The sequence below is a fragment of the Polypterus senegalus genome, chromosome 12 (genome assembly GCF_016835505.1).
Source record: "Polypterus senegalus isolate Bchr_013 chromosome 12, ASM1683550v1, whole genome shotgun sequence".
NCBI classification, from domain to species: Eukaryota; Metazoa; Chordata; class Cladistia; order Polypteriformes; family Polypteridae; genus Polypterus; species Polypterus senegalus.
In genome coordinates, this window is record NC_053165.1 from 164,708,280 (window position 1) to 164,735,834 (window position 27,555).

Genomic DNA, 27,555 nt, shown 5'->3' on the forward strand with positions numbered 1-27,555 from the left:
TATGTGTTTATTTATTTAAAGAGCTTCTATACAAATAAAGATGGCGCAGTGGGTAGCGCTCCTGCATCGCAGTTACGTGGAGTTTGCATGTTCTCCCCGTGTCTGCGTGGGTTTCCTCCCACAGTCCAGTGACATGCAGGTTAGGTGTGTTGGCAATCCTAAATTGTCCCTAGTGTGTGCTTGGTGTGTGTGCCCTGCAGTGGGCTGATGCCCTGCCCAGGGATTGGTTCCTGCCTTGTGCCCTGTGTTGCCTGGGATTGGCTCCAGCAGACCCCCATGATCCTGGGTTGGATAATGACTGACTGACTGACTGACAAATAAAGTCCTATCCTCTCTATCTTGTATGTATTAGAAATTGATTTATAAGTCATCATGGATAAAGGCATCTGCTAAATATATACACTGCGGTGGGCTGGCACCATGCCGGGGTTTGTTTCCTGACTTGTGCCCTGTGTTGGCTGGGATTGGCTCCAGCAGACCCCCGTGACCCTGTAGTTAGGATATAGCGGGTTGGATAATGGATGGATAGATGGATAAATTCAGTATAAACTGTACATAAATAAATGAATAGTGGATTTATGTACTGCTTTTCAAATACTCAAAGCACACAGTGCATTACAATCACTCACAAGTGCAAAAAAGTCTGAAATGTAACAAGAAGAAACATAAAAAGACTCAGGATATTATAAGCACTTCATCTAAACAGCACAAGAGATTTCAATGAAGACACAGACTCAGCAAGCCTGAGCTGCCCCGACAAGTCGTTCAGAGCCGAGGTGGTCCGCCATTCAGGCTCCTTCAGTCTTTAACTTGCTGTAGGACAGCTGACAGGGTCTTACCAGAGGACCTCAAACTGCGTACAACCACATGACGAGTGGACAATTCACCGGTAACAGTAATCAGTAAAATCTTAAAGTCCGTCCTAAAGCAAGCTGGCATCGAGTGCAGGGACAACGGGGCCGGGGTGCTCTGATCTTCCCCTAGCAGCAGCTGCAGTATCGTGTACCCGCTGGTTCAGACAAGTTAAGAGCCCGTTTAACTTTTGCATTGTAATACACACAGATCTAAAAAGAGATAAAAAGAAAAAAAAAAGCGTCAACGAGAAGCGAGACGTTTGACGTGTTAAGATGAAGAGGACTTGAAGGAGGGCGGAAAGGAGAACTGCTGTGCGCTCGCTTTAATGCCATAAACGTGAAGTGGCACTGTCGATTGGCGCGGAGGTCCTAAACCTGCTGACTCGGGTCCTCACGGTGTTTGATGTGCTCTTGTCGTGATTACCTTAAGAAGATGTATTATGGGATTTCTTAGAAATATTTAGTTTTGATTTAGAATGTAAGGAGGGCAGCAGAGAGTTTGTCCGGGTGTATCACAAGCAACACTGCTTGAGCTGTGCCCTTATCACAGACTGGCATTCCATGTCGTTTGGCGATGCTGGCACAGAGTCTGCCTCTGAACTGGATTAAGAAGGTTTAACACAGAATGGGTTCATGTCTTGTAGAATTGTGGGGGCCTGGTATGGCATTGAGGGGGCTGACTCCTGCCTTGAACCCAGTGCTGCTGGGACGGGCTTCAGCACAGAGTGACCTTCAGTTGGGTTCAGAGGTTCAAATGAGCGATGGATGAGTGGAGACGTGTGTTGTGGCCTTGAGATGCACTGTCCTCCTGTCCAGGTTTGGCTCCTCTTCTTAAAGGAAGCAGGGTAAGGAAACGGGTGGCTTGAGATCTTCACTGTGTGCGTTTCTGAGAAAATTCAAGTCTTCTACAAAAGACGTAAAAGAGTAAAACATTTTGGCTGACGTGAGCGATTAAAGTTTATTACTACTGAGGCACAAACAGCAGGTCTGTAAATAATTTGAACGCAGGTCTTATGGTGTGGGGTGGCTCAGCAGTTCGTGCTGCTGCCTCACAGTGCCAGCTTCAAACCCCAGGTCTGCTCTCCCAATATCTGTGTGGGTTATTCCGATTGGCAGCTCTTAACTGACCCACGTGCCCCAGTGCCGCCATGGTAGTCGCTGACTTCCACAGAGCTTGCACTTGATAAGCTGGCTAGAAAGCAGATGGATGAAGGACTTGTGTAGTGTGGCAGCTCTTAATTCAACCGGGACATTTAAATCAAGCGTAGCGAGTGACGTTGGCACCCAGGGCTCAGACCACCATTTTGTGTCCACAGCCTTACTGGTCCCAGACCAGTCCTTGAAGAAATCAGCCACCCTTTCCTTATTAAGTGACCTGTGACGACGCCCTGCAGCAACTTCAAATGGTCACTCGGTAACACGAGGGGACGGGGACTTCAACAATAAAAACACACATCAACGGTGACATCAGCAGCTTCCTTCCTTTCAGTTATCTCAAGGCACGTTTTCAGCAGCACCCTCCTCACTTAGAGGCGTTGTTCTCTACTGTTCTCCATTTATTTAATCATTACTGTTTGTCTTTCTTTGTCGATTTTCAGTTTGGTGACAGAAGAGATTTTATAAATGAACTTTGCTAAGACGACTGTCCTGCTAGTTGTGCTCATCTGAGGTGAGACGTCCATTTTATTTTATTTTAGGTGTCCTCTAAAGACGTTTGCTGGCCGCCGTTGTGCCTCGTTGGCTCAGAGTGTCTGTGGTGTTCGTTCCCAGAGGTGTTAATCTGCCTGCAGATGGCTGTGGGGGCGGTTTACTGTAAGACCACCAGTGTGTCACGGCATTGCGGGGGTCTTATTGCTGACTTTTTATGAATTTATTTGACTCTGCTTTTGTATTCAGTTGTGATTTAGAGCTTTGAAAATGATTGGGGTTCTCTCTCTTTTTGGGTATTTAATCATTTCTTACTGAGTATTCATTATTGTGTGTTATTGTCTTACGTCACTTGAACATTTATTCATTTAGTTTGTTCTTCATCCTGTATCCAGTTTGTTATCCATGAGAGAATACTTTCTTTCTCTTTAATTCCTGATTGAGACCTTTGACATTCCAGCTCACAAAGTTCACTATTTGGTCAAGGAATTGTTTCTTCTGAACGTCTGCCGACATTTTGTATTCTTGGGTTAAGGCAGTACATTGGACATATGATAGCTTTGACGTAGTTTTCATATTATTGCCAAGTGATACAGCTATGGAGTGTATTGTTATGTTGCCACTAACGGTTGTTGGCGTATGAGGGATACAATAGAAAGAGCACTTCTCTCTCTTTCTCTCCCAAACCCCAGAAATCCCCATCTGCTCCATTGTGTCTCTGTGAGTGAGTCCAACCACACTTCACAAAGTCGCAGTCCTCCGACATGCCAAGAGAAGGAGCACGTCTACAGCGAAATGAACCCCCAGGTTAAAACTGAGATATCAGTCCAAAAACATAAGACTAATGAGATAATCCCAAACAGCCTAAATAGAATCGAACAATGGTATGATGTTAAAGAAACAAAAAACTGGAGAGAACGGCAGGTTACTTCAAAATAAAGTTGAACAAAAAGACAATAGCGGCCTGTTAACCTCAAGGCAGCAGGGCCCACCTCAGACTTTAGGAAGAGTTTCGATGCTTGGGCCTGAAACTGAGGCATTCGTTAAAACACAATCCAGAATGACTGAATAAGAAGAACATTTAAAAAGAAAGCAAACGTCTGACGTTGGCGGTCCCAGTGAGGCACTGCTGATGGTATAACGGAGCCCCCATCACATTTCAGACCCACGTCATTTGCTTAAAGTCCTCATGGCTGGTGTGTCACAGGGAGGATGTGCAGCTTGCTCATCACGACACTCAGTCTCGTTTTAACTGTCTCTTCCACTTCGACCTCCGGCGGGTCCAGGGGGCTTTCCATACAGGAGCCTGCCCTTTTCATTGATTCGGTGGGTCTCTCTTGAAGTGATGCTAACAGTTAAGCACACCACTCTGGCCTGTCCCAGAAGAGATGTGAAGGACGTCACTTCTCACAGTAAGGAGCGCAGTCTGCTCTGTCTTTTTTTCTTCTCCAGAGACCAGTCCAACCTGTCATTAATGTGGCCCCCCAAGTACTTGTAGCAGTGGACCACCTCCACGTCCACTTCCTGAATAGGCCATATGCGGACACAGAGGCTCTTTGGTGTGCTGAACGTCAGTGAGCCGCTCCTTAGTTTTGCTGACGTGCAGTTGTAGACGACGATTCTTTCTGCACCAAGACAACAACAACATTCATTTCCACAGCACATTTTCATACAAAGAATGGACCTCAAAGTGCTTTACAAGATGTCAAGGAAGAAGTTACATGACAAAAAAAAAAATAGAGAAGAATAATAACGAATACCATCCATCCATCCATCCTCTCCCGCTTATCCAAGGTCGGGTCGCGGGGGCAGCAGCTTAAGCAGAGAAGCCCAGACTTCCCCTCTCCCCGGCCACTTCTTCCAGCTCTTCCGGGAGAATCCCAAGGCGTTCCCAGGCCAGCCGGGAGACATAGTCCCTCCAGCGTTTCCTGGGTCTTCCCCGGGGCCTCCTCCCGGTTGGACTTGCCCGGAACACCTCACCAGGGAGGCGTCCAGGAGGCATCCTGATCAGATGCCCGAGCCACCTCATCTGACTCCTCTCGATGCGGATGAGCAGCGGCTCTACTCTGAGCCCCTCCCGGATGACTGAGCTTCTCACCCTATCTTTAAGGGAAAGCCCAGACACCCTGCGGAGGAAACTCATTTCAGCCGCTTGTATTCGCGATCTCGTTCTTTCGGTCACTACCCATAGCTCATGACCACAGGCGAGGGTAGGAGCGTAGATTGACTGGTAAATTGAGAGCTTTGCCTTACGGCTCAGCTCCTTTTTCACCACGACAGACCAATGCAGAGCCCTCATCACTGAGGATGCCGCACCGATCCGCCTGTCGATCTCACGCTCCATTCTTCCCTCACTCGTGAACAAGACCCCGAGATACTTGAACTCCTCCACTTAGGGCAGGATCTCGAGAGGGCACTCCACCCTTTTCCGGCTGAGGACCATGCTCTCGGATTTGGAGGTGCTGATTCTCATCCCAGCCGCTTCACACTCAGCTGCGAACCGATCCAGAGAGAGCTGAAGATCACGGCCTGATGAAGCAAACAGGACAACATCATCTGCAAAAAGCAGTGACCCAATCCTGAGTCCACCAAACCGGACCCCTTCAACACCCTGGCAGCGTCTACAAATTCTGTCCATAAAAGTTATCAACAGAATCGGTGACAATAATAATAATAAGAAGAAGAAGAAGAAGAAGAAGAAGAAGAATAACGAATACATAACAAAAATAATTAAATAAACCAAAATAATACCAGACCCACTTAAAACTCAACATAGATATCTAATTAGCGTCCTTATATACAATAATCATACTGTCTGTCTCTACAGACGAGTCCGATGATACGGTCAGATGGCTGGGAGGCCGGAACAGAAAAACAAAACCTGCAGGGGTTCAATGAGGGGGCAAAATCCCAGCCAGCACCCACTGGGCATGCTGCCTAACACGAATGCGCCAAAGTCATCCTGATCATTGCCAGGCTTCATCCCAGAGGATTTGACGCAGTGACAAGGACAGCCGGGGCACTCGCCACACACACGGGGCCTCATAAGAAGCAAAGTGCTCCACCTGACTTCTAGGCTCTGTCTCATGCCCACTAAGATGCCAGCCTGAGAGAATATGACAGTTATGGCAAGTTTAATGTAATAGAGAAAATGCAGTTTAAAATGATGATTTGTACAAATCTGAAGAGAAATGGACACACAGTACTGGATTATAGTTTTCAACATGGTCACATTGACCCCCTGCCCACCTTTTGTGTTATCTGTATCACACTTTTTTATTAAGGATATTTAGAACAATCCACAATAATTAAGGACATATAATGGAAATGACAGCTTTGACATTAATCTGAAACCTCAACAGTTAACTCTAATTAGTGTAACCTGAAGCAGGACGCCTCCACTAAACTCGGTGAGCTATGGTGGGGACGCTCAGGGGGTCCTGCTAAAGAGACGACTTGTCCTTATACAGTAAGTATAAAGGAGCAGAGACCGTCACTGATGTAGTCATCAAACTATTTCTGAAACTTTGTGCTTGAAGATGAAAAGAGGAAACTTGAAATCGGCCGCAGCAGAATCTCATTTTAGAATTATCTGCTTGGAGCTCGTGATTCATTACAAACTACTTTTAGAATTACAAAGCGTGCCGTTTCATTAAATCAGATAATAAAGATTGCATTTCAAGAATAAATAAAATAGACTGGCGATGGAGTGCAACTAGAGCGTCAAAATTCAAGGATTAAATAAAAACGCAGACGACACTCACATTACACAGGAAGGGTTTGCGACTTTCTGGAGACACGCCGGCCTCGACATGTCCTGCTTCCTGTCCCCGTGATATTTGTCCTCTTTATGTGTTTGAAAGTGTGTGTGTGAGCTGGACTGACATTTTGTATATGATAAGTTGGTAAGTATTGTGTACTAATTGATTTGTAAGCCACACATACCGATTGTAATTGTAGTGTTTCAGTAGGCTCGGTGTACTGCCATGTCCAACTGACCAACCCGAGTCTTTAGGACTGGCTCAGGACGTGAGTTTTATTACAGGGCTGTCGGCCTCAGACTGGTTTGGCAAGGGGGATTCAGTGCAGGACATTCTTATAAGCAGGAAAGCCATGAAACTACCAGGCTGGCAAGCTTCAGCTAAACAAATGGGGGGCACTCCGCTACTTGAGGGCAGGTGTGAAAAGGCAACGCACGCACCCATTGGTCCAAAGTGTGGCTGCTTGGGATTGGTTTTGAGTCAGAGGCCGTTCTGTACCACGACGTCCTGTTGGTTGAGGGATTTGGACAGGAATGTGTGAGGTCGGCCACTTTACCCCTCCCTCCCTCTCCCTCTCTCACACGCACACCATGGCCATGAAGAGAACACAACGAGGAGCACAACTCGACGGCCATATTGAGACAGGCGTGTGGCCGGAGAGCAAGATAGAAGCTGATTGTGCAGAAATGGACACCAACACTGTCTGGCCATTAATTCACTGATGAACTACAACCAGTTGACAACGGTGAGATTAAAATCGTCCAACGCTGTCCCCATCCTGGAGACCGACCGACCGACCGACCGCCTGTAGTGGAGTCTGTGCTGGCTGTCCAATCAGATGAGAGAATTGTTCCATCCGATGATATCAGGGATATCTTTCCTATACACAGGAGGGCAGCCTGGCAGTAGAGCAGTGGCACCAAGTGCCACGTCCACATACAGAGATGTATTACAGAATCGAGGAGACTTAGTAACAGTTTTAAAATATCGTGACACATCGATTTCTGTCTAAACGCTTACAAGGAAAGCCACTCATTAAAAAGAGACGCCGTAGCAAAGGCCGAGGGTCACATGGTGCTGCCAGCTTTAGAACATTCAGAATTTAGGACAAGGGAAGGATGTAGAGGGCACTGAAAATGAAAAGCAAATCCTGTATGAATTCCTTTTCACGCCCCGCTCGGCGTTGGGGCCACCAATGATTGTCGTCAGTTTACTAGAAATCAGATTGGGCTTCGCTCTCTTAAACCGACGTAGAAGATGTCTGAAGGCCGAGATGCTGTCCTCTGCTGCCCCTTGTGAGACAGTTCTGCGTGTCAGTCCTCCCTTAATTATGTCAGATTTGTGGAAGTCATTAGATGTGAGATCTTTATATTAATAAACCGCTGGTTTGACTTTGTGTTGCTCACAGAGTCTCAAATGAGGCACATGACCTGCGCTGTGAGGGGGCGTCCGTTACGGCACTGCGGCCATGTGGCACGATTACCCGAGGGTGATCCGACTCACAGCTGTGGAGGACCAGGCCAAGGGGATGCCCACGTAACACCTGACTGTGGCAGATAGAGGGTCATTCTCCGAGGGTGGGACTGGACCGCATGTCTGCCAGGGGGGTTGCCAATCAGGATCCTGAGCTGTTTTGTCGTGTGGTGGGTGCAGCGACGTGCTGGACCAGTGCAGGCTCTCCAATCTGACCTGACAGCAAAGCTGACGTTTATTCAAGCAGGCCCAATTGGCAAGTGTGTTGTGCAGTTAGGATCTTCTGTCCAGTGGACATGCCAGCCTGGACGGCCCCCTTTCTGTGCGCGGCTTGTTTCCTTTGTTCATCGGACGTTCCTGGCCTGTTGTGGACTAACATGACGCTCAGGTACAGACAGACGTCAGCCGTATGTAGAGAGACGTGTCTGCACCCTTTGATCAACTCTCTAATCACAGGTCAGAAATGCTGTTAAAATGAACGTGCCCAGCTCCTCAATCCTCCATCGGGATCCACTCTTGACAATATTTGACAGGCCAACGAGATCACCAGAGCTACTTCTGGACTTTATCAATAGTGAAAAGTGAAACAATTTGCACAAAACTGAATTTGAGAAAAGACATTCGAGCTTCTCTTCAAGCAACAACAACAAATGGTGTTGAACCACAGAGTGAAATTCACTTCATTCTCACATACATTTTATTTAATTTACAATCATCTTCTCGATGTGCAAACACACAAGACCACTGTGCAAAGGGGGAGCAGCTGACTTGGTACCACTATGGAGGGGCTTCTAAAATCCACTGGCCTGGGTATGGGACCACCACTGAGGCTCCAGAAGGATCCTGAGTTGATGAGACCCCCAAGTGAGATGTAAGCTATGAGACGGAGACGTCAGCAGGCAAGTGCAGGTGGGCAGGCGAGAGCTCGTGGAGCCGTATAGAAAGGGCCATGGAAGGTCACAGAGGTAGAGCAGCCACCATGCAGGGCATCTGAGGAAGAGGAGCCCCAGCTTGCAGTACGCCTTGCCCTTCATCCCAAAAAAGTCTTGGAAGCCTCATTTTATTGAGTTTTGTGTTTCAGCAAGGAGCCATCTGCAAGTAAAATAAGGGGTTGCTGCCTCCCTCATCGTTCGTTATCAAGGAGCGTCGCTGGGCTGAGCACTAGAAGACCCTAAGCTGGCCTCTGCGTAAATACGTCAGACACGTGGAGTGCAGTTTGGCTGCTCGTGGTGATCATTCCTCAAGCAGCTCTGGCTGTCAATCGTCTTAAATTTGAACATCAGAGCAGAGCAGACCACTGGAGACCTTTGTTGGGCTGAGGGGCCTGCTCTTATCTAAATGTTCTGAAGTCCTGGTGAAAACTTAAGAAACATTTTGAGAAGAGGAGACCATTCAGCCCAACAAAGCTCACCAGTCCTGTCCACGGCTTTCTTCTAAATTAACATCAAGTTGAGTTTCAAAAGTCCATAAAGTCCTACTGCACTTACTTGGTGGCCACAAATTTCAGGATTTGTAAGTTTTGGACAGCTTGCTGGGCTCATACCTTGAATTGCACCTAAAGAAATAAAAACTGAAATGACTGCTTCTGGGGTGTGAACAACCGACGCCAAACGGTCTCAGCTCCACTGACAGATACTTCAGGTGTCATCCGGCTCTTTGGTAGCCATTTAAGAAGACGGGCACCATTATGGGGGAGTAGCTGCAAAATGGGGAAGGAAGACATCTGGCACTGAAGCTGCAAGGGTGCTGGTGTGAATGGCAATGAAGCATGAGATTGAAGAACAGGAAGAAGAGCAAGAAGACAAAGATGTGACAAAGATGACTAAACACATAAGTCACAGGGAGCGGCCATCTCATGAATTGCACTGAGACAATTTCAGAGGCTGGGCAGCAAGTGGGGCAAACCTCAAACCCTCAGTGACATCACCCACCATCAGGGCACCCAGGAAGAAGAAGGAGTAGAAGATGTGGACGGGTCACTGAGCCCAACAAAGCTCGCCAGCCCTGTCCAAAATGACATCAAGTCTGCCACACCACTTGGTCACTCGTTCAGTGTGTCTGTGGTTCTCTTCCTCACGTTTATGTGACATTTCCCCTTAACGAGTTTCCAGCGGTGCCCCCGTGTTCTCATAGAACTCATTTTAAAGTCAGTGTCTCGATCCTTCATGATTTTAAACACCTCAGTCATGCCGCCTCTTGATGTCCGTTTGCCTGAACTGAAGAGGCTCAGCTCCTGTTCCTTTAATCGACTTGTGGACGTCCATCAGACGAGCTTTTCATTGCTCATTAGCTCTCTGCCTCGGGGCAGGCCGGCCTTTCAGTGCCATTCAAGTTGAATGAAGGTCCCCACTTTGTGTGATTTACTGAATCGAGTGTGTTTTTCATGGGACTGATTCCTTACTGCATGACAACTCTTATATTTGAATTCAAAGAAACCAAAAGAAATTAAATGTATTTCACAAAAAAAACTGCGTCAAGAAGAGGTGTGAAGTCTGATGTGATTAGACAGACAGAACTTGAAAGGGGAACTGCTGGGCACTCACTTTAATACCATAAAAGTGCAGCGGCACCGTTGAAGGCACTGAAGTCCTCCTCTGCTGACTCGGGTACTCGAGGTGCTTGATGTGCTCCTGTCGGTGTTTATTATGGGATTTCACAGAAATGTCAGAAGGTTCTGTTTGGATTTAGAGTGTAAGGAGGAGAACGGAGTGCCAGCTCACGATTAACACAGCATGTCCGGCTGCACCACTTGAGCTGTGGCCTTGCCATGGACTGGCATTCCCTCCATGTTGGTGCCCACCCTGTGCCCATAGGTTCTGTCCTACCATAGCCCTGAACTGGAGTAGGGAGTTTCAATAATGGATGGATGTACCCTGCACTTGAGCTCTATGAGGTGATTTCATGTCTTATTGTCTTGTGATGGACTGGCATCGTTTTCAGGGTTGGCTCTTGTCTGCTGTGGCAGGCTTCAGTACAGTGTGCCATCGAGTCTGGTTAAGTAGGTTAAATAACCAATGGATGAATGGCTCTTGTGTGTGTGTGTGTGTGTGTGAGGTGTAGCCTTGGGGGGCACCGGCATCCTGTCCAGGTTTGGCTCCTCTTGTGCCTCAGTAGACGGGTGAAGGAAATGAGGGGCAAGAGACCTCCAGTGTGGGCATTTTTTAATTCTTCTGAAAAATAAAAAAGAGTTAATAAAAGTCAAATAAAATAAAAAGACCTTATAAGTTTCACCTTATGGAGATGTGCCAGGTTTATTCCTACATTTGCAGGGTTATTAAAACAAAACACAGCAGAATTTCCAGTATGGGGTGGCTCAGTCTGTGGTGGGTTGGCACCCTGCCCGGGGTTTGTTTCCTGCCTTGAGCTCTGTGTTGGCTGGGATTGGCTCCAGCAGACCCCTGTGACCTTGTAGTTAGGATACAGCAGGTTGGATAATGGATGAATGGATGGGTGGCCCAGTGGTTAGGTGAAAGTAGATGAACGTAATTAAGGGGGAACTTAGACACATACAGCTACAGAAACATCAAAACCAAGGATAAAGAGTCACAGGACAGGTAATTCCATCAATCAATCAATCAATCAATCAATCAATCAATCAGTCCATTAATCAATAACTCATATTGTGCAGACATTGCAAAATGAAGGTAAGGAGTTTCAGCATTTAGTGAGGGGGCTCACAAATCCTCATTTCAGATCTCAGCTCTCTTGTTGTTATTTCTTTGACATCCTGTACCCCTTGAGGGTCCGCACCCGTGTTCAGTGTTAAGGTTGCCACCCTGTGCCCAGTGTTGCTGTGACGGTCACTCACTTCATAAAATGGACGGATGGACAGATGGAAGGCTTCTCTAGTGTGCCTACTGGCATCATTCAAACAGAAGGGCGACACTCACCATTATGTCAGTTTGCAGCTTCACTGGTCCCAGTCCAGCCCCCGAATAAACGAGCCCCCCTTTCCTTTTTTTTTTTAATGCATTTACTTGTGACGATGCCCAGCAGCAGATGCATGCTGGATAACTCAAGGGAGTTTGTGGTTTACATTATAAAAATAAAATTGTACGGTGACCTCAGTGGCTTCCTTCCTCCTCACTTAGCTTATGGCACATTTTGTGCAGAGCCCTCCTCAGTTGGCCGCGCTGCTGGCTTTGTTCTCCATTCTTTACATACTTTATCTCTCTCTGATATTTTGGTTTCTATTCATTTTCAGTTTGGTGACTTGAGAGACTCTTAAGATGCTCTTTGTTAAGATGACCTTCCTGCTGTTCAGCCTCATCCAAGGTAAGGCGTCCATTTTATTTTACCTTTCAGGGGGCGTGAGGTCACCTCTCCACATAGCTGGTGGTCTCAGTTTTGGACTCGGACTGTCGGTGGGTCGCGTTTCTCGAGGTGTTACTGTGCCTGCAGTTTACTGTGAGACCCCTGCTGTGTCGCAGTGTTGTAAAGGGTCTCATCACTGGTTCTGCTCTCCTTTCTTTTTATTATTTTATCATTTTATTATTCTTGTGTTGGTATTTGTGATTTATGATTTTCTTCCTGGTTTAGTTTCTTTAATTTGGTTATTTAATTATTTTTTAATAAAGTTTATTCTGTTTTGTGAACTTGTCGTTTGTTATTTGCACGAGTATTTATTGAGTTTGTTCTTTGTCCTGCTTGTCTCATGCAGGTCTCATGGTCTGAATCCCTACAGATTTTATTTTTTCTCCAGCCGTCTGGAGTTTTTTTGTTTTTTCTGTCCCCCCTGGCCATTGGACCACCTTACTCTTATTCAATGTTAATTCATGTTGACTTATTTTGTTTTCTTACTGTGTCTTTTATTTTTCTATTCTTTAATATGTAAAGCACTTTGAGCTACTGTTTGTATGAAAATGTGCTATAGAAATAAATGTTGTTGTTGTTGTTGTTGTCAAACCTAAGACAGCCGGGCCCCTTAATGCTGCACAGAGAGACCCCCACAGCCTTTATAAGGAGCAGAGGGGCCCAGGCATTACTTTGGTGTTCTGCTTGTGTTGTCGAGCTTCCCGTTGGATTGCCGGGTTTCTAACTGCTTGCTTTGTGATCTTTGCTCTCGTCTCTTTCTGCTGCCCAGGTTGCCTCTGTCAGTCAATGCCGTTAGTTCCCCTTTCGCTTGTGCTTTTCATGCAAATCTGTTTGGAGCCGACGCTCAATGAGTACCATGAGTACCAGTTTTGGTTTTTGTGCCAGGGATTCTAACGGTTCCCCTCTCCCCTTTTAGAGGACGGTAAACTCGCTCCGTCTTGGCTTACGTGGGCTGCAAAACCTGCTTCTTAAGTTTGAAGGCCGGGCTTACTTTTGGTGTTTTTGGAGGCCTACTGAATGTTTTCAGGTCCCATTGGAGACCCGAGGCCAAGTTTTTGGTGTTAAAGCCCAATTCTGAGTTTTGTGAATCAGCAGATCATAACACAGTGATGTTACACAAGACTATGTACAGGTGACCCAAGCACAAATCTGTTATGAAAGTTTCTATCCGTCCATCTATCCATCCATTATCCAACCCGCTATATCCTAATTACAGGGTCATGGGGGTCTGCTGGAGCCAATCCCAGCCAAAACAGGTGTCTAGAGGGTGAAAAGTGAACATTGAAATGAAATGGAATTGAATGGAAAATAACAATAAATCTACAAACAGGCCGGGGTCAGAAAATCAGCACTGGGAGGCCAAGCAGACCATCAAAGCCCAAATGAAGTCCTGACAGTGTGGCTTGTTTGACTTGACCCCAAGAACGCTAGTCCTGCTTGTTTTGTACTCATAGGGAGTCCAATGCCTGGATCCTTGAAGCTGTGACTTAAATAGATGGGGGGCCTGATGACATAACACTGTCACGGTCGTCTGGAATACGTGTGTGTGTGTGTGCGTGTGTGTCACTGTCAGTTTGCACCTTTCCACAGCCCTGTTATTGGTGGAATGGCTGAATTTGTAAGGCCGGCCAATGGTACATGGGGAGGGGAGCACCTGGCTGGGAGGGCCGGCCCAAAAGACTGTACAGGGAGGAGCCAATGGTATGTAAATGGGGGGGCGGAAAAAAGGAGAGCCGTGGACACCATAAAAGGAGAACGTCAGGTGACCCCGGGTTCATTTCAGCACACATTATTTTCCCTTTCTGGATTAAGATAATCGGGAGAGGACCTGACGGCCAGCACAGGGTCAGTTGATCGGTACGTTTACCGGAACAGGAGGTACGGTTTGGCGCCTCATTCCCCATCACAGACTGTAGACAGAGAACATTTAAAGGACTTATGAATACATTGAGTTTTTCTTCTTCTCGTTCTCATATTTAAGTATTAGTGGCGTTTGTGTTTGAGTGTCTTGTGCCGTGATTTGTGTGGTTTGGGTGGCAAGAGCTGCAGAGCAACAGATAATTTGTATTTAGGGGGTTTTGTTAGGTGTGTGGAATCTCTTCCAATATTCATTTTTCACTTAACTCTGCCGTGTTTCTGTACTCGGGCTGTTGTAGCAGGAAAGTACTGCTGGTCGCTCGCACCCATGATTATTTCTTATTTTTTTTCCTTGCTGCTGCTCTACAACGGCAATGCATATTATAATCGGCAGTTTCACTACCACAATCCGTTTCAGTCAGTTATTTGATTTGGTGAAGAATATCATCTTAGAAACAAAAACAGGTATCTTTTATAAAAAGAAGTAAGGGTTGTTTTATGGCATACACGTTTCCATGCTCAGAATGTTACTTGAAGTCTTCCTCATTCTTAATGTTCATTTAGGAGAAAACAACCCAAAATCAAGAATTTGCCACACAATTTTTGCTCTCAGTTGTGATTTTTCCTTTCTTCTTATTCCTTCATAATGGTCAGGTAGGGTCCTAAGGTGACCCTTTAATCCCCTTTGTACTCTTTATTGTGTAGTCTTCATCAAAACGCCTCACATCCTCACATACACTTAGCACTCTGTGGTCAGATCCACTCCTTCAGTTCTGCACTTCCTCGCCCCATTCCCTTCTTTACCCCTGTAACCTCAGGCAATTAAACCGAATGAAAGAGCAGGCAGACAAAAAGCCTCACATCTAACTGTGTGGTAAAGGTGACACATTTGATTATAACTAGTGCCACACAAGCAAATAGGACCATTCAACCTGATGATACTAGATGTGTAGCGTCAGTTGGCCCGATGACTTACAGTTACATTCGGCTCTTCCTGGTCAGTTCATCATCTGCACAGGCCCAGGCAGCCTGCTCCTTTCAGCTTATCGTCTCGTTTGCTTTCATCAGGATACAACATGGCAGAGAGAGCAGGCCTGGGCCAGCCTCTTTACTGTCTCTCGGCAGTCCTGACGAACACACAAACCTTCATGGCTGTTAATCAGTGGAACAGCTCAGGCACAGTAGCCACCTAAAGTCATTTGGTTTCTCGTCAGAATCCTTCAAACAAATAACCAAGAAAGGAAATGCCAGTCATTAAGCAATAAAATGTGGCCTCTCGGTCACAAGTGGTCACCGATTCTGTCATCAAAAGCAGCATTCCTACAGCTTTGGGGGTAGAAACACAAAACTGGTTTGTCCGTCTTCCTTGCTCTTTAACCCCTTGGCGCCCTGCCCTGCCCTCTCCAGCACTTTGGCACTATAACCTGAGCCTCGTCAGCAGTTTTCAACTATTTTGAAAACCAAATATTCTGATATATAAAAGTTAAATCTTATTATTTAATGATACTATGATGGTAAGCCACAATGTTATAACAACACATTGATACTCTGGGACACGCCGTATCACTTTCAGTCTTGCAGTTTTCATCGTTTTCTACCATCCATTAAAAGGACCTGAACACCAAAACAAGACAGTTTAGTGCCTGAAGCGACGCACGAGAACACTTTGCCCGATTTTCATCGTCCTCCAGAGGTGGACAGGCTACCCCACTGACGCTCAGGCTCATCTCAAGGTTTCTCTCCACCCTCATCTACAGAAGGTTGCCTCGCCACTGCTGCCCTCACTGGGGTTTAAGGTGTGGAGATTTGGTAAAGAGCTGTAGGTCACGTAGCATACGAGAACGTATAGTAATCGTGAAAAAATGTGACTTTGAGATTTTGATGAACCTCCGCGTTTCAGGAGCTCCTTATTGTGTGTGTCTGTCTGTCTGTCTGTATGGAAACACGATAACTTGAGAATGCTAGATAAATGAAATTGGCCGTATGGGTGTTGTATCAAAACGTTAGTTTTCTGTCAGCTTTTGGGCCACATACGCCAAGCAGAAGTGACACTTTACCTGAACACGAACCGGTACAAAGTTTAAATAAACAATTCACTGAAATATTGTATAGTAGGTTTTCAGGTGGAATTGCATTATAAGAGGAGAACAATAATTGAAAGTTAATATCGTCATTAGTTAGGGTAAGAAACACATACTGTAGATGTAGAATTTCACCTGAACTGGATAACCAGAAATGATGTCTTAGCAGCTCTCAGCACTCTGACATACACATCAGCACCATCATATCAACAGAGATAAATGGTTTCCATTTTGTATGATCATTACTTATTGTTAGATATAAAATGTGACCTTGACCAGGTGACTGGAAGTGGTACGTTACTGTCCATGATTTGAAATTTCACTTTGATTCATCGCCACTGTTTGGTCTCGGTGGAGTCCTCTGTGACTCTGCTTTCCTCTTCCGTATTCTTTGTTGTGTCGCCTTTGTCAGGATGCCTCACATCCCATAGACGTGCCACCGTTTATCAGGTGTTGGACTTTAGAACTTCTCCTCACCTTCACTTCTACATCTCTAACCTCAGGTAATTACAAAGAGTAGAGGACAAGCAGGAGTTAAGTGACAACTTAAATGACGTATTATTGATAATATTCATAAATAAGAACAACACTAAGTGAAATACGTGTGAATGCTGGCAACCTTACCACCTGATAAATGCTGCGGCACACAGACTTGTTTGTTACTTTAACTCTTTTAGGGCTCTTTTTTATTTTTTTGTTTCTTATCTCCCAGGGCTGAATATTTTTCCAAAAACTAACATTTTTTAAAAAAGAACACAAAGCAATTGTTTAACATATCAAATCAACAAAAAATATTTCCTTTTGACAAATGTTCCTGTCTTGCATGTTGTGTGAGCCTGCATACTCTATGACTTCACGTACATATCACATACATTTTACACAGCGCAGTCTGATGTCGCTCAAAGCAGCCAATTTCAGTCACTGCCACATTGCACTTCTTACAATACGTGTTGCTTTGGTGCCGACTTTTCAATTGTCTGTTGCTGCACTTTCTCACATATATTGTTAGTGTGTACTATAGAGAGACAAGTCACCCTTTTGCCATCGTGCCATTCCACTGCCACCAAGTTTTCTGCCCGCATGAAAAGCGTATTGTCACCTCTTTTCATCTTCTGAAACTTTCTGAACTTTATGCATGGCATTATAGCCTGGCTCACCCCATGGGATTTGCTTCTGTTTATTACAGAAGTGAATAAACTTTGCAGCAGCATCACGTACCTATCACCATGCTGCATAACCTGTCCAAAGCCACCAGGGGACAAAGCACGTTTGGACCAATGCTCCCTGAAGTTATATCACCAGTTCTGTCCCATCTCTATTTGTAATACCACAAAGCCCTTCATCTCGTCTTTTGTTGTGGGTTTACACTTTGAAAAACGAGAATGCGATGGAAACGCAGCCCGAAATTCAAAAAATATCTCTGCCTACCTGTTTATCTCGTCTGACGGTAGCTGAAAAGCAGCATCAGGAGAGAGCAGCCTGAAGTACAGCAGCTGGTGATCTGTCGTGTCCAACAGCAAGCCATGCCATCTTGTGAAGTCCAGCAGCCAGATCGGCTCTCAACGGATCAATGTCTGTGTATTTTTTCCACGCGATCCTGCCGTAGATGCATCGGCTGCGTGAAGCACTCAACTGGCAGCAGATCCACTGGTGTGGCATCGGCTGGTGTTTGATCAGCTGATGCCGGCTTCTCACTCTCTTGCTCGATCTCCTGATCACTGTCAATAAAATCCGATTCTGAAAAATCAGAGTCCGACTCCGCGATAATGTGCAAAACATTGTCTGCCGAGTGTTTTCTTTTCTGCACTCACTTCGCTCCCTTGTCACATGTCGATGCCATCTTGCCATTGTTTACATTTCGCAACTCACGCACACGCTAGGATTAGTTGCCGAGTCAACGAGTCTAACATTCCTCCAAGCACAGAGGGAATGCCTGTGACGTGACAGTGAGATTTGTCGCCATTAACAGCTGATTATCGCCCTCTATCCCTGGATGTCGACTTTAGTCGACATGCGCCCTCAACCCCTCCTGTCAACAAAAGTCGACATCCGCCCTAAAAGAGTTAAATGTCTCGAGTTACAGTAAGTCTTCATTTCATGGCTTTCTTCAGACCGGGCCACATGCCTGTCTCAATATGGCTGCCAAGTTGTGCTTCTCAGTGGGGTCTTCTTCTCAATTCCTGGTGTGTAAGACGCTCCTTCATCATGATGGTGAGCGAGAGAGAGAGAGGGAGGGAGGGGTAAAGCCGCCAAATTTCTACATTCGCTGTCTAAATCCTTACACCAATAGGGTGTCATGCTACAGAATGGCCTCTGATTCAAACCAATCCAAACAGCCGTACTTCAGACCAATGGGGGCACACAAGACCTTTCACACCCCATAACATTTGTTGAGCTGGGCGGTCTGATTGTCCTGTGGGGGTGGATTGAGAAGGTCCGGCAGAGAATCAATCACTGGCCAAACTGGTTTGAGGTTCTTCCCTCGACCCTTTCATAAAATCAAAGACTCAGTCCTAAAGGGGGTCCTAAAGGGGGTCTTAAACATCAAAGCATTGCTGTTCCTGTCAATGATATAACACTAATATGACATTTGCTCAGTCTAAGTGACAAATGAAGACACCCAAAATATTTATCAAGTTGTACACAACGTTTCACCCACCACAGCCACATAAACCTGCATTATAAACAAAGACAAGTGAAACACACGGATGTGAAGCTTCTTTATCATTGGACAGTCAGAAGAGGATCAACTTTACCTGAACAGGTATAAAGAAAGTCGAGTGGAGAACAATCCCTATTGTGTATGCGTTACGTGTGGTGCCCTCATCAATGCCCTTAAGACAATAACTAAGTAGAGTCAGCATACGGGACGTTTGGGGAGGACCTCTGGGACACGCCTGGCATGATAAACGTTTATTGCCTGGTAGGGTTGACGATTTATGGGCGCAGGATTTTCTAGAATTGACCCCCCACTTTGACTGACTGACAGCATTTCTTGACGGTTGATTCTGTGATTTTGTCAAACAGATCATCGTGTTTCGCCACTGAGGTACCTCTTACTGACTTCCTTGTGTTCCCCAATTGTTCTCAGCTGTGGTTTTTTGAAATGTACTTTTTGGTTTTGTGTTTAAAACGCAGAACTTTGAGTGATTTACTAGTGTTTGTGAAATGTTCTTCATTGTGCTGCCTCTGAATTTCCACAAAGGGTTATGAACTCATTGGTGAAATTCTACAACTTAGTAAGCATTTGTGTTTAATGCGTGTCCCGTATGATTGGCTACGTGTGAACGCTGACAGTCGGTGAGTTTGGTCTTCGCTGTTCCACGTTATTTTGTCGACAAAAGAAATTTGATTTATCGGTAATTACGGTGGCTGTTCAAACTAATGTAATAAATTATATTACCATCAATGAACTCATTGTTTCATAGTTTTTCCAGAAAGAGATCATTTTTAATTAAAGTGTAGATATCCTTTAAAATGAAAGATTTTGAAATATACATACCGTACCTTTCTGATGTGCATTTACTTCTTTGTCCTTACATTTAATTCCACAAATTGTATTTCATATAAGTTTTGATCTTTCATCATCAGGTTTGCACTGTTTGTGAATTAATTGACATTTCTTCTCGTTTTCCGTATGTTTTCGATTGCCTGAACTTTTTTTTATTACCTACATTTAAATTTTTGTTTGAAAATGAGAGTTAAAAAGCAAACAGCATCGCAAAGGCAGAAGAAAACGAATGAGTTCCACACACACGTTTACGCTCGTATAAACAGAATGAAAGAGTTAAAGACAGGGCTAGAATGAGGAGTCGTTTTGGGAACATCTGATCATTCATCATATTTAGTAGCAGTTTATTAACTACGTTGCACATTTTATTATTTTTAACTGTCATTTATCTCATCAACAATGCAAAGAGATTAATCACATGGTAGAAACACAAAATAACACCACAACTGGACGTTTATCTAATCAGGCCAAAGAACAATCAAATACATCTTGAAATGTGAACAGGCACAGGTTCTGTTTCAGCAGCTGACATATGCAGACAATCCTTACGTCATCTCTACGCGGACGAGAAGGCCGAGTGAAGAACATTCCAGAGTTTGGCCGTTTGACCTCAGGTGAGTCCACAGGGAGCGACTGGGCAGACCCAGGCAGTGACCCCTAGTGGTATCAGCAGGTACTCCTTTCAAAAACCTTTAAATGGGAGTCGTGTTGCTTTGATTTAGTAAGAAAATCGGCCAATAGGGTAAGCAAGACTGACTTGACAAGATAAAGACAAAGGTTTTGACAAGTCAATAAGAAAACCAAGATTTAACGTCACGATAGAATTACTTTTGTGTGCTTGGATTTCATTTTTTGAAGTCAGAGGACTCACGCAGCGACCCCTAGTGGTATCAGCAGGTGCTGCGGTCAGGGATCTGAGTTTGGGCACATTTTAGAAATCTGAAGAGTTACAAGACAAACAGAAACTTGAAACTCATGTGAAGTAAAGATTGAAGTAGAAACATCAATACAATGTAAAGAGTGTGCTTTTCATTAGACAAGGGAATATAAAATGATGAGAGCAGGTCTGCTGATGTTCCTGAGGCTCTAATGGCTTCTTCTGTCTCCTTCTCATTCAGCAGCAGATGAGAAGACAAATCCTCCAAACAACCAAAGCACATCCAAAAGCAATGACACCCATGACTCACCTACTAGACCTGAAGGTAACAAGACGTCTGATGGCTCAGGTAAGCACTTCTGTTAGGCCAGGAGGCGGCAGCATGGAGAAGTAAAACTCAGGGATGGGACTCTGGGTGGCTGGGCAGCGTGCTGTGTGTATTTCTGAAGGAGAATAGTACAATCAAATACTAGAGTTCAAATTATTAATGAACTCATTCATTACGACAGCCTGCATTCGAGGTTTCTTGTTTATTCTATTAATTCCAAAACCAATGGACTCTTCTTCCACCTAAAGACACACTTAACGATATGTGGAGGCCACCATGGCTCCTCTCATCTTCTCCCTCGCTATGGCCGACTGCTCTTTTTTACTTTTCCCATTCACTGTTCGTCTCACGGAGTGAACTTCACCATCAATGGCTGTCTTCACATCTCTTCTTCCACCTCAGCTCACTGAAGCTTTCCATGTCGGCCTCTGATGAGCCCCCAGACTTGAGCTTCATCCCCTGCGGAGGCAGCCATTCTCAGCTGTGCTCTACAGAGCGGTGTTAAGGAGGGCTCAGCGGGGCCAATTCTTATGGCTGCTCCTTCCTCTACTGACCACTGCTTGTCCTACACGGTTCTCTCGGGACTTTTCACTTGTTCTGTTTTCTGCTGATGTAAACTGTGACACACGAGAGACCCTTCAAGGGTTTGCGCTTGGACCTCCTTCTTCTTGATGAACACCCTCAGTACCCCTTGGGTGCACTCACTGCTCTCTGATTGGCTCTTTGCAGTAATGTGAGGTTCCCCCACTTAGTCTTTAACAGCCCACTTAGGCGCTTTTAATGCCCCCCTGCTAGTCAAATAAGGTGTTGCTCTTTGGGCTTCCTCCAAAACACCTTCCTCCAGTTCCAGCCCTTTGGACACCAGCATCAGCCATCAGGATGGAGCACTGACATCATTTGGAATATTCAATTAAACAAAAAAAAAGGAGAATATAAAACGTGGACTGTGTTGGCAGCTCATTCAAATGAGGATGAGGAGTACGGCATTTAAACACAACCTGCAGAGGACGCCAGAGAGTTCTGACAAACCAGAGGAGACCACCGAGTCCACTAAGCTGCTGTGAGTAGCGAAGAGCAGTTTTGTCCATCACAGACACTCCCTTCACTGTCAGGCGTCCTTAGTACAACGTGCATGTGTCCACCGAACAGATAACAAAAATACAAAAACATAAATCAATCAATGAAGAAATCGTAGAGCTGTAATCAGAGGAAATGGCTGAAGAGCCAGGCAGACCTTCTTCTTCTTTTGGCTGCTCCCTTTAGGGGTCCCCACATTGGATCATCTTCTTCCATATCTTTCTGTCCTCATCATCTTGCTCTGTCACCATCATCACCTGCATGTCCTCTCTCACCACATCCATAATCCTCCTCTTTGGCCTTCCTCTTCTCCTCTTATCTAGCAGCTCTATTCTTAGCATCCTTCTCCCAGTATACCCAGCATGTCTCCAAACCAGCGCCATCTCGCCTCTCGGACTTTGTCTCCCAACCTTCCAAAGTGAGCTGACCCTCTAATGTCCTCATTTCTAATCCTCATCATCCCCAATGCAAATCTTAGCATCTTTAACTCTGCCACCTCCAGCTCTGCCTCCTGTTTGTTGGTCAGTGCCACCGTCTCCAGCCCATATAACAAACACCGCCAAGTTTAATTTCGGAATAAAGGAAAACAAATGCACAATGGCAGCACATGAGCAGAACAACAGGGGGTCTCCAGTGGTGGTCCCTCAGTAGGCCAATCTCTGTAAAGATATCCAGAATTTAGAGCGGGTCAGATGGGGGCTCAGGCATGCAGCAGGCTGGGGTCCCAATGAAGCTGTGACGAGAAGGGGGGGCTTTCTCTGGGGGCGTCTTTGTGTCCAGCCCTCTTTCTGTTGGTTGATCATCTTCATTTCCATCCTTTCGTTCCTCACATGTCACCAGATCAGGCCATAGCAGTAGAGATGGCCAGCAGGAGTTTTCTTCCTATTGAGATCTGACGCGTTTTCAAAGTGTGCCTTTCATTTTTTTGAGCAGTTTGGAATTAGGAAGGAGTTTGTTCATCCTGGCAGCCTGCATGCGAGGCGCATTACTTTTTAATTTACTGAATTCAAAGTCAATGCATTAAGGTGCACATGAGGAGCATTTGAAGACGTCATAAGACCATCAAACCCACTTCATCTAACGGAGAGGACAGGATGGCCTCTTCTTACAGCCGCGTCCTTCATTGTTACCGTCTACTGGCAGTGGGTTGGCGCCCGTCCCAGGATTTGCTCAAGCCTTGTGCCCAAAGGCTGCTGGGATAGGCGCCAGCCTTCTCAAGCCCCTGCTCAGGATCAGCCGGACGGAGGGATGCTGCCATGTGACACAGTCCTGATCTTTATTTTCTCTCTTTGCACTTTTTTTAATTTGCCCAGGACTGGCAAGAGGGGCACAGGCTAATCGCCCAAACACTAACCTTAAAGTCCCTGATGTTAAGACACTATTTTTAGGCTAAAATTAATTTTAACAGATATTTTCACCTTATTTATATACCTAATCTTAATAAATTGTATTTAGTCCCTAATTTTAAAATTTATAACATCAGCCCTGATGTTAAGACAGCATTGTGGGGCATTTTTTTAACCCTATAGGTGATCTGTGTACAAGGTTTAATTATTTATATGATTTATATTTTATGGTGGATTTAAGACTATTTTATACCTCAGTTTTTAAAATCATAAATTTAGCTTGACATACGGGTGTATCCTTAATGGATCCCCTATTGTGTAGGTGACATTTTATGGCTTTTCATGGGTTTTGTAAGTCTATATTAATTAAAGTAATTTTTGACACTAATTTTATAAATTATAATTATTTATTTATTAGAGATTTCTGTGTCTGGATTTAAGAGTTGTTAAAGATAAATGTACATTTCCCTTTGGGGCAGCATTCTCCACTACCCGACCCTAACCCTAACCTACCCTAACCCCGGGTCCTTCCCACCATAATCTACAGGAGGCTGTCTGCCCACTGCTGCCCTGAGGTTCAAGTCTGTTGTACAAGGCGCTATATAAGTGAATGACAGGGACTGCACAGACTCTGAGCCTCACTGCAGTGACCCCTATTGACATCGGGAGGTACTGCTGCCAGGGATGGCCAGTGTGTGCAGTTTATCAAATTGGAGAAGAACAATTAAAAACTCATCAGCTGTCACCGTCATGCCAATCCTGGTGTCCAGAATACTTGGTTAACAAACAGACCTTCATGCTTGTTGGCAGCAGTTACTTTTGACTTCAGAGTTTAGACTCTTTTTTTTAACCACTGTCCGCGTTTTGACTTTGTTCCTTCTGTTCCACCTCCTGTTCCACTGCTATCTGAAGTGTTCTTCTTTCTTATGTTATGAAGCTGTAGCACAAAATGGCAAAACAGGCTGCTAAACTTATAAAGCGCCAACTAGGGCCTGACTGGTCAGCCTCAGAAACAGCAACCTGACCCCAAACAGAACCGGCAGGCTTTAAAAATTGAAAACTACTTTTAAATGTCCCACATACACGAAAATGCTCTTTAATGAAGAGGATGGCCTAAAACCCCTGCTTTAAAAGAACAAAGGCACAACAATGCTCTTTAATCCCAAAGGATTTGTTAATTGATTTCAGCTTGGCTTTATTTGTTTTTCTTTTTTTTTGTTGTTTCAGTTACTTTTAAATTAATTGTCCTATTTGAGTTTACTGTATATCTACTGTACCGTGACTTTCAATTATGTTTTAATAATATTCTGTGTAATTTGTGGGAGGTGCCCCAGGAGGAGGTGCCACGCTGGCATCACTGCTGTTGGGCCCGCCTCCTGGCTAGATAATCTCCCAGAGGCCTCAGCAGGCGTGTTTTCATTGGCCTCTCTTTGGAGTTGATGCTGTGTGTTACTATAGTTGGATTTTCTGGTTCTTTGAATTTATTTGCTCAGAGTTTGGATTCCAATTTACTGGTCAGTCTCTTGATTTGATCTGATATGCTTTATTAATCCCTGAGGGGTAAGTCACTTTTCACATGGGGGGTCAGCCATTGTACAGCACACCCTGGGGCAGTTTTCAGGTGACAGGCTTTGCTCAACAGCCCAACAGAGTAGGATCCCTTCTGGCAGTAATGAGATTTGAACGTTCAACCTTCCAGACACCAGCGCAGACCCTTAGCCACAGAGCCATCACCGGGACTTGTCTTTTAGGCAACATCCCTGTTTGTCTATTTCAGTTAATAAATCCAATAGAAATAATATTCACTCACAGAGACTTTCATCAAAATGCTATGGAGGCCTCTTCCCTAGCAGAATATATAGTAAGGGGGCGGTCTCAGAAGCAGTGACATCACCTCTTGGGGCTCCTCCCATAAAACACACAGAACATTAGGAGATTTAATGTTATAGAAAATTAAATATCTTGTATAAACAGAACAAAGATGAAAAAATAAATGCAAGCCAGAGGAACAAATCTGGCTGAAACAAAATGAAATAATCAAAAAGTGAAAGAAATACACGAAAAATAAACGCAAAAATAAGGCAAAAGGATTTGACAGAAAAGTAAGACAAGTTCCAACTGCAATCCCATGACAAAGTCCAGAAACCAGAAGCTAAAATCCAATAAACCAGCAGAATCCAAAGGGAACAAAACTCACAATGAGAGCAAAGAACCAGCCAGAGATGTCAAGAGGGCGGACGGCGCGTCATCAGCGATAACACGCTTACGGCTCTACGTCTGTCTAGCGCTCCTCGGTGACACTCTGATGACCTAATGGCCTCTTCTGTCTCCTTCTCATTCAGCAGTAAACACGGCAGGGACCTCAAAGTCAAATACTACAGACCAACAACACTGGTCTATGGTGACAGAAAGGACCACCTCACCTGCGGAGTCCGGCCAGAATGAGACGTCTGGTGACAAAGGCAAGTGCTACTGGCAGGCAAAGAGAGAATTGCAGTCGGTGTGTAGCTGAGTAAAGAATAGTGCAATGGAGTTAGAGAGCACGACACATGTTAAGAGAATTAAAATGACAAATTATTCCTGTGTATGACGTTAGCCACTTTGACATTTTATCACTTTCAAAACTCTGCTTCCATTCAAAGAGCGCTGTAACACATCATAAGGCCCTCAAAGCCACTAAACAAGATGTGGAGGCCATCTTGGCTGCTTCTCCGCTCTCTGAGTCAGACAGCACTCTTCACCTTTGGTGTTGACTGTCCTTCTTACGGGGTGATCGTCACCATCAAAGGTTTTATCCACGGCTCCTCTTCCACTGACGGTTGCCATGTTGTCCTTTGTGGTTCCAGACAGATCTTGAGATCCATCCTTTGTGGCAGCCATTCCCTGCTGATCTACAGAAATAACTCAAGGAGAATTCAGCAGGTCGTTTCTCCTTAGCTACCCCTCCCTCAGGCCATCTTCCATGTCCTGGTTTCTACTAATGGAGACGGGGACACACACAAGACCCTTCAATGGCACTGTTCATTCTCCTAGAGAAGCAATGGCTACTCTTTGTTGTCTTCATGAGTGCTGCCATTAGCCAATAACCCCTCGTTATCAGCTGAAAGACAAAAGTGTCGTTCAGATCATTTGAAATAAATAAAAATCTAAATATACCAAGGTCATGTCATGTTCTAAGCTGCTGCATTTTAATAAGAGAAGTGAATATAAAATGATGCCAGCAGGTCCTAAACGTGTCGAATGCTACTCTGACGTTCTCTTTCTGATGCCCTCACAGCCTCTTCTGTTTCCTTCTCCTTCAGCCTCAACCCACAAACCTGAGAACTTGAGTTCATCTCCTTCAAGCAGCCAAACCTTGTCTACTGAGAAAGAAAGTCAGGTCACCTCAGCTGGTAATTCGGGAACCAACACGATGTCTGGTGGAGCAGGTGAGTGCCGCTGTCGGATGCAGCATGGGCACGGCTCAGAGGGTGGCACTCCGGGTGATTTCTGCAAAACAAAAGTGCAAACATGTTTAGAGAGCCTTGAAACATTTAAAAGGAATTCAAATGAGAAACCATTTACTGTAGTTCATCCTCACAGCCCGTACGTGGGGGGCCAAAGCCGCTGAACTTCATCATCAAGAGCTCCCCATCTCCTCTTCCACCTCACGATTTTCAGGTTGTCCTCAGTGGTTTCTCGAGTCGTGTCCTCCCTTTTGAAGCAAACCCACCAGCAGCTGATCTCAGCCGTGGCCTGCAGAGCCAAGTCAAGCAGAGTTCGGTGGGTCTGGCTGCCCCCTTTCTCAGGTCACTACGTCTAATGACCGCTGCTCCTTCTTTACAGTTCTCTCCATTAGTTTTGCTTGCTCTGGTTTCTTACTGTTGTGACCGCATGCCACACAGGAGGCCACTTGAAGACATGCATTCGGGCCGGGGTCTTCCTGATGAGACCACTCAGACTCGTAACCCTTAAGAGACTTCATTGTGGCTCTTGAGTGCTGCCATTGGTCCCTACACCCCACAGTATCAACTGAACACGCCCCCTGCTCTCTGATTGGTAGGTTACAGTATTTTGAATTCCTTCCTTATTCTCTACAGTCCAAATCTGTTCTCTTAATGCCCTCTGCTGGTCACACAAGGCATTGCTATCTCATATTCACTTCATCCAGTTCAAGACCCTCGGGCACTTCACCCATCAGCTGTAAAATAGGAAACAACCCCATGTGAGATACCGACATTTAGACCAGGGGTGTCCAGCTCTGGCCCTGGTGGGCCGCAGTGGCTGCAGGTTTTACAATACAATACAATTTATTTTTGTAGAGCCCAAAATCACACAGGAAGTGCCGCAATGGTCTTAAACAGGCCTGCCTCATGACAGCCCCCCAGCCTTGACTCTCTGAGAAGACAAAGAAAAACTCCCAATAAAAACCTTGTAGGGAAAAATGGAA

The 27,555-nt window shown here is 45.2% G+C and overlaps 1 protein-coding gene across 4 annotated transcripts in view; it reads left to right on the plus strand.

The window, feature by feature from the left end:
- Positions 1 to 2,412: 2,412 nt before the first annotated feature.
- LOC120540139 overlaps positions 2,413 to 27,555 on the plus strand; it is a 39,454-nt gene continuing 14,311 nt past the window's right edge. The window contains exons 1-5 of one of the 4 annotated variants that reach the window (XM_039770641.1): positions 2,413 to 2,523; positions 11,940 to 12,010; positions 20,617 to 20,724; positions 25,469 to 25,588; positions 26,429 to 26,554. In XM_039770641.1, the coding sequence (XP_039626575.1) occupies positions 11,965 to 12,010; positions 20,617 to 20,724; positions 25,469 to 25,588; positions 26,429 to 26,554 (400 nt within the window). In that variant the 5' untranslated portion in view covers positions 2,413 to 2,523; positions 11,940 to 11,964. Of the gene's footprint in view, positions 2,524 to 11,843; positions 12,011 to 20,616; positions 20,725 to 25,468; positions 25,589 to 26,428; positions 26,555 to 27,555 lie in introns of those variants that run through there. The other 3 variants (XM_039770643.1, XM_039770644.1, XM_039770642.1) reach the window with 3 other exon arrangements.